Raw genomic sequence first — 15,061 nt, forward strand, 5'->3', positions numbered from 1 at the left:
AATCAATTACAGAAAGAAAAACACAAACACAGAGAGACTAAACTTTCTACTAAAAAACCAACGGATCAGTGAATAAATCAAAGAGAAAATCAGAAAATATTTACCTTGAGACAAATGAAAATGGAAACAAAACTTTCCAAAAGATATGGGATGCAACAAAAGCAGCTGAGAGGGAAATTCATAGCTATATAGGCCTTCCTCAATAAGCAAGAAAAATCTCAAATAAGCAACCTAATCTACCACCTAGAAGGATAAGGAAAAGAAGGACAAATAAAGCCCAAAGTTAGCAAAAAGAAGGAAATAAAAAAGATCAAGAGGAAACAAATAAAATAGAGATGAAAAAAAGAAGAAGAAAGAAAGAGAAAATCCCAGAAAACATCAATGGAAACAAGATAAAACTGATAAATCTTTAGCCAGGCTCACCAACAAGGAGAGGATCCAAATAAACAAAATAAGAAAGGAAAGGCGAAATAACAACTCACAGAGAGAGAAAAATCATAAGACAATACTATGAACAATTATACACCAATAAATTGGACAACGTAGAAGAAATGGATAAATTTCTAAAACGTACAGTCTCTCAAGACTGAGTCAGAAGAAGTAGATGATTTGAACAGACTGATCACTAGAAGTAAAATTGAATCTGTAATAAAAAAAAAGAAACTTCCAGTAGACAAAAGCCTAGGACTGGATGACTTCCCTAGGGAATTTTAGCAAACATATACAGAAGAATTTATACCTATCCTTCTCAAACTATTCCAGAAATTTGAAGAGGAGGTAACACTCCCAAATTCATTCTATGAGGCCACCATTACCCTGCTGCTAAAATCAGACAGTCACTACAAAAAAAAAAAAAAAAATTACAGGCTAATATCTTTGATGAATGTTGATGCATATATCCTCAACAAAATATTAGTAAACTGTATTCAATAATACATAAAAATGATCATACACTATGATCAAGTTGGATGTATTCCAGGGTCACAGGAAGCTTCAACATATACATATCAATCAATATGATACACCATCTTAACAAAAGGAAAGACAAATATCATATGATCATCTCAATAGATGCAGAAAAAGCATTTGACAAAATTCAACATTCATTCATAGTAAAAAACCCTCTCATCAACATGAATATAGAGGGAATATATCTCAACATAATAAAGGACATTTATGACAAACCCACAGCCAAAATAATACTAACAGTGAAAAGCTGAAAGCCTTCCTGCTAAAATCAGGAACAAGACAAGGATACCCATTCACACCACTTCTATTCAACATAGTATTGGAAGTCCTAGCCATAGCAATCAGAAAAAAAAAAAAAGAAAAGAAAAGAAATAAAAAGCATCTAAATTGGAAGGGAAGAAGTAAAACTGTCACTATTTCCAGATGACATGATACTATATAGAGAAAACCCACAAGTCTCCACCAAAAAGCTATTAGAACTAATAAATAAATTCAGCAAAGTTGCAGGATTCAGGACTGATGCATAAAAAGTCTGTTGCTTTTCTGTGTACTAATAATGAACTAGCAGAAAGAGGAACCAAGCAAAAATCCCATTTAAAGTTATACCAAACAAAATAAAATGCCTAGGACTAAACTTATCTAAGGAGGTGAAAGAATTATACTCCAAAAGCTATAAAACATTGATGAAAGAAATTGAAGTTGACACAAAGAAATGGAAAGATATTCCATGTTCTTGGATTGGAAGTGTGAATATTGTTAAAATATCTATACTACCCAAAGCAATCTGCAAATTTAATGCAATCGCTATCAAAATACCCATGAGATTTTTCACAGAAGCAGAACAAATAATCCTAAAATTTATATGGAACCACAAAGTTCCTTGAATTGCCAAGATTACCTTGAGAAAAAAGAACAAAGCTGGAGGTATCACACTCCCTGACTTCAGACTACACTACAAAGTTACAGTAATCAAAACTGCATGGCACTGCCACAAAAACAGACATACCGATAAATGGAACAGAACTAAGAGCCCATAAATAAACCCACACTCCTATGGTCAAAGGAATCAAGAATTTACAATGGAGAAAAGAGAGTCTCTTCAATAAATGGTGCTGGGATAACTAGACAGCTACATGTAAAAGAATATAATTAGACCACTCTCTAACACCATATACAAAATTAACTCAGAATGAATTAAAGACCTAAATGTAAGACCTGAAACCACAAAACTTCTAGAAGAGAGCGTAGGCAGAACTCTCTTTGACATAAATCATAGCAATATTTTTTGGATCTGTCTTCTAAGGCAAAAAAAAAAAAAAAAAAGTAAAAATAAACAAATGGGAACTAATTAAACTTAAAAGCTATTGCACAGTGCAGGAAACCCTCAACAAAGTGAAAAGGCAACCTATTGAGTGAGAGAAAATATTTACAAATGATATGATGTACAAGGGATAAATATCTCAAATATATAAACAGCTCATACAACTCAATATAAAAAAAAAACCAATTAAAAAATGGACAGAAGATCTGAATAGACATTTCTCCAAAGAAGACATACAGATGGACAGCAGGCACATGAAAAATGCTCAACATCACTGTTAGACTAATGCAGATCAAAATCACAATGAGATATCACCTCATATCTGTCAGAACGGCTATCATCAAAAAGAACACAAATAACAAATGTTGGAGAATATGTGGAGCAAAAGGAACACTTGTACACTGTTGGTGGGAATGTAAACTGATGCAGCCACTTTGGAAAACAGTATGGAGGCTTCTCAAAAAACTAAAAATAAAATTACCATGTGACCCAGTAGTTCCACTCCTGGGTATATATCTGAATAAGTTAAAACACTAATTCAAAAAGATATATGCACCCTGGTGTTCATAGCAGCACTATTTACAATAGCTAAGATATAGAAGCAACCCAAGTGTCCATCAACAGATGAATGGATAAAGAAGATGTGGTGTATATACACAATGGAATATTACTCAGTCATAAAAAAGAATGAAATTCTGCCATTTGCAACAATGTAGATGGACCTAGAGTGTATTATGCTTAGGGAAATAAGGCAGAGGAAGACAAACACTATATGTTATCACTTTTATGTGGAATCTAAAAAAGTAAAATAAAAGAATATATAACAAAACAGAAACAGACTCACAGACATAGAGAACAAACTAGTGGTTACCAGTGGGAAGAAGGAAGAGAGGAGGGGCAAGTTATGGGTAAGGGATTAATAGATGCAAAATACTCTGTGTAAAGTAGACAAGCAACAAGGATATATTGTACAGCACAGGAAATATAGCTGTTATTTTTTATAACTTTATAAAATTTGTATAACTTTAAAGAGAGTATAAACTATAAAAATATTGAATCACTATGCTGTACACTTGAAATTAATATAATATTGTAAATCAACTATATTTCAAAAAAATAAGTACATAGATGAGAGGGAAAAAGACATGAATATATAATTCTCAAAACCAGAAAGATGTAAAATGGCTCTTAAATGTATGAAGATGTTCAACTTCACTCATAATAAGACAAATACAAATTGAAACCATGCTAAGATACAATAACCCACCCATTAGGTTGGCAAAAGTTCAAAAGCTTGATAGTACAGTCTGCTTGGCAAGGCTGTGAGTAAACAGGCATTTTCATACATTGCTGGAAGCAAAGCAAAATAGCAACCCTTACAGGGATATGTGACAATAATTGTGCCAGGCAGAATTGAAAGTGGCCACCACCTCCTGGTGCTCCAGCCTTTTCATAAACCCCTACCTTTGAGTGTGCCCAGGACCTATGACTTGCTTCTAATCAACAGATGTCACTCCTGTAATGATGTTACATTATGAAAAGCTCCACTTAGAGCCTGCTTGCTCTGGGGAATTTCCTTGCTGGCTTGATGAAGTAAGTAGCCATTGGTGGCAATGAAACAAATTCTGCCAACAAAGTGAGTGAATGTGGACGAAGATACTTCTGCAGTCAAGCCTCTAGATAAGAACACAGCCCAGCAGACCTCCCAATCAGCACCTTATAAGACCCTACACAGGGGCTTCCCTGGTGGCGCAGTGGTTGAGAGTCTGCCTGCTGATGCAGGGGACACGGATTCGTGCCCCGGTCCGGGAAGATCCCACATGCCGCGGAGCGGCTGGGCCCGTGAGCCATGGCCGCTGAGCCTGCACGTCCAGAGCCTGTGCTCCGCAATGGGAGAGGCCACAACAGTGAAAGGCCCGCGTACAGCAAAAAAAAAAAAAAAAGACCCTACACAGAGAACTCAGTAAAGCCATGCCCAGACTTCTGGCCCCAGAAATTATGAAATAATCAATATGTGTTGTTTCAAGCAGTTAAAAAATAATTCACTCTGCCTAAATTATAATGCCAAACCATAGTGGTACAAATTAAAAAATAACATTATTTGAAAATAGTGTATCCTGAAACAAATCGTACGAGTAAAGAACCGTTAAAACTCCCATTCTTTGGTGGCAGCAGACTAGCTAACTTTTCTGGATCTCTCCTTCTGTTTCTAGAGCTGTGCAAGGCACTTTCACAAAGGCTCTTATTTTAATGGTCACACACCTTCCACCAGATTTTGAGGATTGCAATGGCCACAAACTAAATTAGTCCCCATTCTTTTATTTTTTTCTGGGTGAGTACCAAAGACCACCACATGAAAGGAAATACACAAGCAATGCAAGTTTCACATCTCTGTTTTGGGTTAAATTTGCTTTTTAAAAATAACTGGTTTCTTGTGGAATAAATCATCTTTGACATTAGCTGCAGAGACTGGATTGAGGAATAATGTTAGCATGACACTTTCTCAATTATCTTATATCAAGAAGGAATTAATAATAGAATGGCAAAATGATAAATTAGAGGTAAGGACATGCTATATGCCTTTTTCTCCACCAGCCAAACATATTGGTTTATACCAGGATCTCCAGGTCATAAACGCAATCAAGTGATCAGATTAAGTTCTGGTTACAGTATTGAATTTCATATACTAGTTGTGTATCACACTGGATAATTGTATGGAAAATGACTAAGCAGAAATCATCCTTTCATATCCCAATGAAACATTATTAAAAGAATGAAGAAAGAAAAAAAAAGAATGAAGAGAACATTCCTACGTAAAGATTACTGGCCATGATCTTGTTGTAATTACACTGCATAATCTTCCAACAGCATATGCGATAGCCCTACCTGCAAATGTTTTTCCCATTTCCTTTATCTTCTCAAAATCGAGTATTTAAGAATAAATCATCCATTCCTCCTTCCTTGATGTGCTCCAATGGTTGTAAAGCAGGGAACATATAGTCTTACATATATTCGTATATTGTGTTCAGCACTATTCTAAGTATTCTGGGTGATTAAACAAAAAACAAACAAAAATACCTCATATAGGATGTGTTTCTTGCCTTTAAAGAATGTGCAAGCCAGGAAAACAGTTCCTACATAGAGACACCTACTGAACAATGATCTAAACTACAGATTTGCTTAAGTACGACAGTCACATATGACAGTACCTGGAGGTGAGAGAAGTTAAGCGACCTAATGACTTACAACTCTGCCATCGTTCTCAAATCATCAGAATTAGCTGTTCACATAAATTTCTGGGCCCTGCCATGCAGAGTTTCTGACTCAGTAGGTCTGCAGCAAGGCCTGAAAGTTTGCATTTTGAAGTTCCCAAGTGAGGCGAAGCTGATCTGGCTGGGTTGGGGACCATCCTTGAGAACCACTGACACGGGTGATTCCACCTGATGTTATCAAATTGGTCCCGCTGTTACAAAATCAATACTCATAAAATGTTGGTAGAGAGGAAAGTTGCCTTTAATCAGAATGCCAGCAATCTGGGGAGATGATGGACTCAGTGTCTTCCCAAAAACCACCTCCGAAGATTCTGCTCAGCCATAAAAGCTTTTAAAGGGAAACAGGAAGTAATCTCAGTTAATCATTGGGCTAGGGGGTCAGAGTGGTTGCCATCCCCCACTGTATGCCGGCTTGAGTGCAGACTTGTCAACTCCTCGTGATCTTTCTTTAGATCCTATCTCGTTCACACAGTTTGCAAGATTACTGAATGGGAAGCTAGGGAAAAGTTCTGGTTATCTGGTAATTACTTATTCTTCATTTCTACTTCTTTGATCTACGGAAAGAACCAAAAAGTTAGTCAAAGTATTATGTGATCAAAAGATTTGAAAGGTGTGCTAGGGCCAGAGATGAGTAGAGCACAGGGGTGCCTGGTGTAAGGTTAGTGTCAAGACAAAGGGGTGCCCCCTGCAGAAAGCTCTTTCCTGCAAAGAGTTTTTTCCTGCCCGAAGCTGCTTACACTGACTACTGCTGTGAGTGTCGAGTTCAGGATTGTTATTGTATAATTTCCCTCTGGCATTAGGACCTGCCATAGCCCTTTTCTCTAATCGTTTAGGCTTTTTAACTTGTGGCTTTTGTGAATCTAACATCCATCTCTGTTTCTCTGATATTTTCATAAGATTTTCTGTAGAACCGTTGGGTAAGCAGGACCTCCCTGCGCTCTAGTTTGGTTAATTTACAGGAAAACATTATCCTTTTCCCCTTCTATCCTCAACTGTCATCTAGTGTTTGTAAATAAAATTGGAACAGATGAAATATTTGGCTTTAGCTGGTATTTCCCTGTGCTAATGAATTGCAAGGATTCATAAAAGTGGGGGAAGTGGTGTTTATATAATATGATAAGGCTGGATTTTTTTTCCTAAGGGCTGATTGTGTTAGCCAAGTATTATTGGTTCTTCCCTCTGTGGTTCATTTTGTACAATTTGGGGAGTTCATTAGAATATGAAACTATGGAAAATGGTGTTGGCATATGCTTCAGCATATGTATTCTGAGATCTTTTCCCCCTTAAACTTATTTTGACTCAGGTATTTGAGTTATTTACAAGAAAAATATTTTCGTTTTTGTTTTACTTTCTCTCTTGCTCTCATGTAGGATGAAATGTTCTCTCTGGTACAATGCCAAGTGTGGCACAATTGTTTGCAGAGAACTTTGCTTGTTAAGATGTAATACTTTGCTGAGCAGACACACAGTATCAAGGCTCTTGATGACTGATAGGTTTCAAAAAGTCTAAATGTTTGAGGGTGTGTGTGTGGTGTGTGTCTGTGTCTATTTCAAGGGACTCTCCCCAACCGCTCTTTATTTTCATCCAGGCATTTTAATAGCTGTATTGATCTGTGGATATTATACATTTTAGGATTAAATTCAGCTAATACTTATTGTTTTAGTAGGCATAGTGTCAGATACGTTTTTACATGCTAGCAATTGTTTCATTTGGGAAAAACTTATAGCGTTACAGAAAGTGGGTGTAAAATAAGGTGCGTAAATAATTCGAGCAGAGTAATTTAAAGATATATAACTGAAAACTATTATAATTTGAACAGCTACTTAAAATACACGTTTTAGATGTTTATTTTAAATAGATACTGGATTAAAGTGCTAAATAATTTCAAGTAATAACCTATAAATAGCTGCATTCTTAATGAAAGTTTTCTTTTGATTTTAAAATGCAACTCTTGAGAGGCAAGGTCACATTATGTCCGACAGGTGAAAAATTTTAAAGTAAAAATAAAAATAGATATGAAAAAGACTGATATAAATGTGATATAAGTCACATTTACTTTGAAGAGAAGAATAATCCTATTCTCATAAGAAGTATACAAGTACCCCAGTTATTTTATAACAACTCAATTATCTGCTGTCATGTATAGATTTGATATTTATATAGTCACCTTATGAATTTCAGAATGAGTTATCTGATGTCAGGAAAAGTTGATATCAATAATCCAGACAACAAGGACCTACTGTATAGCACAGGGAACTATATTCAATATCTTGTAATAAACTATAATGGAAAAGAACCTGAAAAAAATATACATAAAACTGCATATATATGTATAACTGAATCACTTTGCTGTACACCTGAAACTAACAACAACATTGTAAATCAACTAAACTTCAATTTTTTAAAAGGAAAGGAAATGAAAAAAAATAATGCAGAAGTAATTTTTGTTTTTGTCTATATTTAACATGCTTTAGTATGTAATGTCACATATTATTATTTTAGTGAGCATATGTGCAAACGGAATTCTCTATTTCTTTTTATCATTAAAAGGGAGAAGCAGGACCTCCAGGTGCTCCAGGGCAGGATGGATCACGGGGTGAGCCTGTGAGTACCTTCTCGATTCAGTTCTAAAGGATGACGTCCTTCTCCTGTCATAAAATTTTTTGACTATTTAAGTTCTCCTCCCAGATGCCCTATGCTTGTTCAGTGACTTCCAGACTAGGATCGTAGAAGCTCTTTGTGGAATACTGTAAAATATTAAAATATTCAATCCTCTTTTACAAACTGGGAAGAGTTTTGCTAGCAGGAAGTTTATGTGATGAGTCTAAATTACAAAGTTCTAAAAAAAGACAAGCACGGTGCTGAGACAAGGAATTATGGCAGTGAGATAGTGGAGGTTATTTAGATACCATCTCTCCTCCTAAACCAGCAGATAGAAAACTGAGAGTTACTGAGTAAGACTTTATCCCCTCTCCCGCCCCACCCCATCAGCTCAGAGAAGGCAAGAAAAGATCCCTTATTCCTTTTTCTCTGACTCCTCTGTCTTTCCTGCTGAATGGTGGAGAGGAAGCCAGGTTTGCTGTGCCAGGAGATGTACTCTGTTAGGAAAGTAATCAGTAGATTATGTGTCTAAAGTTTGCCCATGTTATCTGTATATAATTCTTCTGGGCTGTACTCTCTTCCAACTAAGAACATATAGCATTATGTTATTCTGTTATTTTGACAATTAATGAAAACTTGGTTGTTAGTAATATATCTCATGCAGATTGATCTTTACCATTTATGAAAAAGCTTTGAAAACGGGAAAAAAAAGAAAGTTTATATATTTGGTGATGCAAAGATATGAAGACTCTTGGGTTGGGTGTGGATGCTGGTTTTAAGTATTTGTAATGAATGTTTTGGCCCCACTAAAAAGGATATGTTTACTTTATATGTTCTATAATGTGGCAGCCAAGAAAATTAGTGGTGCTTAAGTTGGAAGGACGGACACTCTTAGAAAAAATGGTTTAAAGCTAATTAAACACAGCTTATAGTAGCCAGATGGTGATTCATTCCTGCATGCAGATTGGTAAATATGAACACTAACTCTTAGAATTCAAATTGAGGACAAAGGATGTATTTCATTGGGAAATGATTACATTGCTTTAAAGCACAATTACATGTACATGCCTGTGCTTTGAAATTTAAAGGCTGCTATTGGTCAATCCTAAGAGTAATTTAGTCCTTAGGGTAATTTACATTCTAAGTGACAAATGATACCCAGTTGACTTCAATCCAGGTGATAAACTCAGTTCTAACACTTGCTGGATTTATTAGAATTTGTTTCAACTGTGTATCACTGTGTTTAAGGATTATAATCTTTTAGTCATTCATTCAATAAGCATTTACTGTCTGCTTTGTGCCAGACATTATATTAATTGAGGAGAAAATGAAGATGAATTTGTCAGGGTCCTGCCCTCAGGAGTCAGATGTGCCAGTAGATGCAAATATCGTATAAATGTTATAGAGGGAGGTGCGGGAGGCTTGCAAAGTTGTAGGAGATGTATATGATGCTAAATGAGTTTTGGTACATCATTGAAAAGGATGCATTCTTCTTGTTTAATAACCATTTATTGAGATATGATTCACATACTACTGTATAAAATTTACCTATTTAAAAAGTATAAGGATACATTCTTAAACAAGATGTTCTCTTAGCTAAATTGTGGAGTATAAATAGGAGTTGTCTTCTTGTTTGCCCCCTAAGGCAGAAACCTGCAACATGTTCCAAAATACAGAAATGAAAGAAATCGTGATACTTTGGGAAAACTGAAATTACGTCAAATTGCTTAGGATAGATGGACGGGGTGGGATAGAAATACTAGATGAGGTTGCAGGGGTAGGGAGAGGCCAAAGCAAGAAAGGCCTTGTATGTCTGTGCTATTTGGACTTAAATCTGAGAGTAATCGGAGGCATTCAAAGGGTCTAAGCAGGGAAGCGAGGTGTTCAGATTTAGAAAGTTTTAGAGAGGTCACCTGACAGCAGAAAAGAGAATGGGTAAAGGGGGGCAGATGTGGAGGGCAGAGCCCAGCAGCAGGCCAGCTGAGCCCTGCCACCTCCACCTCCAGCTAAGGCAAGAATATTCAGAGTTGGGAGAGGGAGAGTGGGACTGATCTGATATGAACTAAAAAAGCATCAGCAGAGCTCAGGGATCGATTGGATGTGGGTAACATGAAAAAAGATGACTCTCAAAGTCTTGCTGTGTGGATGGAGGCACAGGAAGACCAAGGAATAAACAAGAAATAGAGCAAGAGGAATTAATTTAGTCTGGGGAGGTGATCCTATGATATTTTCACGTGGGACAATAGCAAAGGCATTCAAATACGAGGCCTATACTTTGCATCCTTAGAGTAGACATGGAAACATGGGGACTAATATAGTTCCGATGAGAAATAGTGGGTCAGATTCAAGACAGTTTTAGAAGAATTTCTGTGAATACTAGGTGTAGTAGGTTGAAAAGTGTTCCCCCCACCAGGATATCAGATCCCAATGACCCAAACTGATAAATGTTATCATATTTGAACAAAGAATATTTGCAGGTGTGATTAAATTAAGGGTCTTGGGGAGATTATCCTGGCTTGTCTGAAGGGAGGCTGACCTAATCAGTTGAAAGTCCTTAAGAGCAGAACTGAGGTTTCTCAGAGGAGGCAGTGAAATTGGAGTGATGTGGCCGCAAGTCAAGGAATGCTGCCAGAAGGCAGAAAAGGCAAGGGATGGATTCTCCCCTAGAGCCTCTGGGGGAGTACAGATTTCCATCCTCCAGAACTGTGAGAGAATAACATTCTGTTGCTTTAAGCTACCAAGTTTCTGGAAACTTTTTACAGCAGCCATGGTAGACGAGTACACTGGGCTTCTCATCTAGTCTAATCTTTAACAATCATTTATGTAATGAATCTATGTAAAAAGCCTCTGAGTCCTACTGATACATATCAAACTCTTTGTAGCACATGTGTTGATCAAAAATATTTGGACTTAAAGCAAGTAGATAAGCAGGTTTAAATGACAATTTTGTTAAATGTGAGACTCCTCAATCACTAATATTTTCTGATTCATCAGTTTGTTAAACTGTCATGTTTTGCAAAACTTCTTTTGTCCACTTCATATTTTTCTACATCTTTGCGTTATTCTATTTAGTAACTTTTAGCCCATATGTCTTCTCTGTACTATTATTCATCATATTGCAAAATTGGAACAACTTAAATGTCTGATACTTAATGTATTAGGTATGTAAACTGTCATGTAAAAATATAATACTCTATGAATATGTATGCATAAGGAAGGATCTACATGGGAAACATGTGGTTTAATCATGTTTTGGTTACTTTGCTTATTTCCAGCCATGTTGCTTTTTGATGTCTGTTATGTTCCATTTTTTGCTTGTCTGTGTTTTATTTTCTCCTGTGAGCATGCTATTGCTTTTGTAATACATTACTTAAAAATTAAGGCATGGCTTTTGAGTGTTGGGCAGTGTTTCTTTGTTTTTCAAACATATTAAGCTTGTCAGACTGCATTTCCATTTTTGTGCCAAGGAATGGAGAACCATCAGATTGCTTCAAGGAATGCTCAGTTGTTGGAAATGTGTCTTCCTAACTTGCAAAATCATTCTGATTTTACCTTGTGCAGTTAGGTGGATGGGGAGACAGGGCAATACAGGAGCAGCAGCACACCAAATTTACTCATAGTTGAAAAACAATAACTGCACACATTCATTTTTGATCAAATCCGCTTATCGACCAAATTATCACATTGAACAGCTACTTGGCTTGGGCCAGTGGTTGTTGACCAAGTTACCTGAACTGTCATCATTTCCCCTGATGTTCATCATAGCTGTTCTATGCTGGTCCAAGCCCGATGACGTCCTGTGTTTAGTGTAGCATTTCTTCTCAGGCGTCTGATCCATCAGATCCCTAGTTTTCTTTTTTTTTTTCCTTTTTTTTTTTTTTTTGGTGGTACGCGGGCCTCTCCCTGTTGTGGCCTCTCCCGTTGTGGAGCACAGGCTCCGGACGCGCAGGCTCAGCAGCCATGGCTCACGGGCCTAGCCGCTCCGCGGCATCTGGGATCTTCCCGGACCGGGGCACGAACCCGTGTCCCCTGCATCTGCAGGCAGACTCTCAACCACTGCGCCACCAGGGAAGCCCAATCCCTAGTTTTCTGATCACCAGCCCGCCCACTGTGCACAGGGCATGATGACTCATGGTGAAGACTTGTAGGCAGAACTTGGGTTCTACTCTTGGAGCTGAGATCCCTGGAGCCCCATGAAGAGAGAAAGGATGCCACATTTCCCGGACCTACAGAGGTGAGCACATCTTTCTTAGTTAAGGATGCCTTAAGTCATTTTATTTTGGACACTTTTGCTGTATCATTTTTCCAGGGATGCAGATGTGGGGATCACTGTACTGTATTTGAGGACATTGGCTCATAGAGGCTTTTGTTTCCTTCTCCTCATGCCTTTCAAATTCTTTAGAAAGGCATGCCTTTCTAAACCATAGCTTATGCTTGTCTTTATGGTGTGTGTCAACTACTGAGGCAGTTCAAGTCGTCATTTAGTTAAGAGACAAGTAGATCTTTTGTTTAATCACCTTTTCTATGGTGCAATTATGTGATATGCCATGTTATGCATAGAGGTCAAAGGCATAAAATCCTTGGGGGAAGTGAATGTTGACTTGCTGTGGTGGTTTCCGGCGAGGAATAATCCACTTTGTTACACTAGCTTTGTGGAGGTGTCTTTATTTACCCACTTCACTGTATTTTTTTATTTCGATTGAGGAGAAAGGTAGGAGGAAGAAGCCCCACTAGTTGTGATGCTGTTCTTATTTGATTTGCAATTGTATGGCAAGCTTTTTAAAGTCGGTACATGTTTGTAAGATTTTTTTTCCCACTCCTCTTTCAGGAACCAGGAGGGGCACATCCTCCGTATGTGTTGAGTGAAAGAACCTTAACCTGATATCTGCCATTAGGAATTTCATATGGCACTTAGTGTGAAGGCAGCCCACATTTAACAACTAAGAAAATTTGGAAAATTCAATTGTATTTATTATTGTAATAATGCTAGTTCCAGGGTTATGTTTTAAAACCTGATTGAGAATAACTCTTAGAATGCATTTTGAATTAAACAATGTAAATATCCAGTTTATTTACAGGAGTGACTACATTTGTAAGCAATATCTACAACTTTTTGGTCTCCCAAAGCATGGCATTTGGCATTGTCATGACTGCAAAAATATTATATGTTTTTCTTTAACCTTACTAAGTAACTGTTGGCCCATTATCTGTACAAATTAATCAAGTCCCACTAGGTTTACTTATGGATCTGTTTCTTTTCTACCATGAATGATTTTATTGATATAGTAAAAACAGACCACCATCAAATGACTTTAAAAAGCAACATCATGGATTTTAAATTTAGAAGCTCAGTGCCTATGGTACTGATCATTGTTTTACTGTTGTTCTGAAGAAATCTTTTTAACTGTGATCATTGTAAAACCATTAATAAGCATTAAAGGAATACTTATATGAATCTTCTTTATTCATTTCTTTGTAATTTGAAAGAGGCTTTATTGAACCTTGAAATGACAAGAGGAATTAATTCAATTGAACGTATAAAATGATGCATGATTAATTCTCAGAACAGGTGGCATATCATCTGAGTCAATAGAATGTTATTGCTGCTTCCAGGTGCTCTGTGTTCCCGTTGGCATGGGGATTGATGATGCCCATCTCTGTTTTGAAGAGAGTGGGTGAGAGGAAAATTGGTACAAGATATTGAGTCTAGATTTCAAGCTTTTAGGACTTCGACTTTAAAATTATGTTCTGTAGTCATATGGGGGCCAGGGGTGGTTTTGCACACTTTCATTAAAAACCTTTGGTATAAGGTCCTTATACGATATTCTTGAATTAGTCCAAATACGTTCTCCATTTTCAAAACATGAAAATACAGAATTAACAAAACAGTGTTGTTCAAGACAAGGCATATTTTATTTTAATACTCGGTTCATGATCCATATAGATGGCTATGTTAGCAGATGAAATTAGAAAGTTTTGCACTCAATCTACTTTCATGAGTGTGGAAATTATGTTTTTTTATATGATTTGATTAATGTACCCTTTGGTAACTAGATTGTTTCATTCTAAAGATCTCTTTCTTGGTTTTTATGTTTAAAAAATATTTTCAAAATGCTTCAGTGTGTACCACACTGAACACTACACAAATGTTTGATGCCTTTGAAAGTTGACACCAGAAAATCACGGATGTTCTAGGTGTGTTTAAGTGATGTAAAAACACAGATGGGGAATTTCTGGGAAAGAGCACTTGAAAATTTTTGCTTATATCAAAATACATTTTTATTTCTGAGAATCAGGGAGGCATCTAATAATTAGGTAACTGATTGACAATAGTTCTAGATACTTAGATATCTATAAAATGACTTTTGTAACTTTGAATACTGAACTGAAGTGTTCCATTTTTTGAAGTAGAAATAGTTAAGTCATAGGTGTGTTACTCGGTTTTAATTTTGTTTCTTTAAAAGATTACGGCTTTGAAATGCTTTTGGCAAAGATACACACTTTGGGGGTTGTAGAAAAAAAACAAACATGGTATGTTTTAACAAAAGATTATATTAATCACGAGTAGACTAGTATTTATGAATACATTCCAGAAGTCCTGTAGTACTCTAATGGTTCACAATGAATTTAATCCCATGGAAATTATCAACACGAGATAGAATATAAATTTCTTTTAGTAAGTAATTAGAACATAGGCACTAGACTTTTTCAATGAAAATATTTCTTGCAAATGAAATATAAAGAGTAATTTGATGAACTAAAATTAAACCAGGGGAAAGGAGTTGAATGATGATTTATTAGTTCTAAGAACTACGAATAATTTCTCTGTTGTGATAGAATTTTCTTCCTTTCTGCTGTCTACATAAAAAGAAGGCACTTACTTGGTGGATTTAGGTGA

General features: G+C 36.5%; 1 protein-coding gene across 2 annotated transcripts in view; it reads left to right on the plus strand.

The window, feature by feature from the left end:
- COL21A1 (collagen type XXI alpha 1 chain) overlaps positions 1-15,061 on the plus strand; it is a gene marked incomplete at both ends in the record, with an annotated part of 125,616 nt that overhangs the window by 69,787 nt on the left and 40,768 nt on the right. For both annotated transcript variants that reach the window (XM_082848837.1, XM_082848836.1), the window contains one exon: positions 8,113-8,166. In XM_082848837.1, the coding sequence (XP_082704963.1) occupies positions 8,113-8,166 (54 nt within the window). The remainder of the gene's footprint in view (positions 1-8,112; positions 8,167-15,061) is intronic.

This window comes from Leucopleurus acutus (assembly GCF_964270905.1).
Source record: "Leucopleurus acutus genome assembly, chromosome: 10".
NCBI lineage: Eukaryota > Metazoa > Chordata > Mammalia > Artiodactyla > Delphinidae > Leucopleurus > Leucopleurus acutus.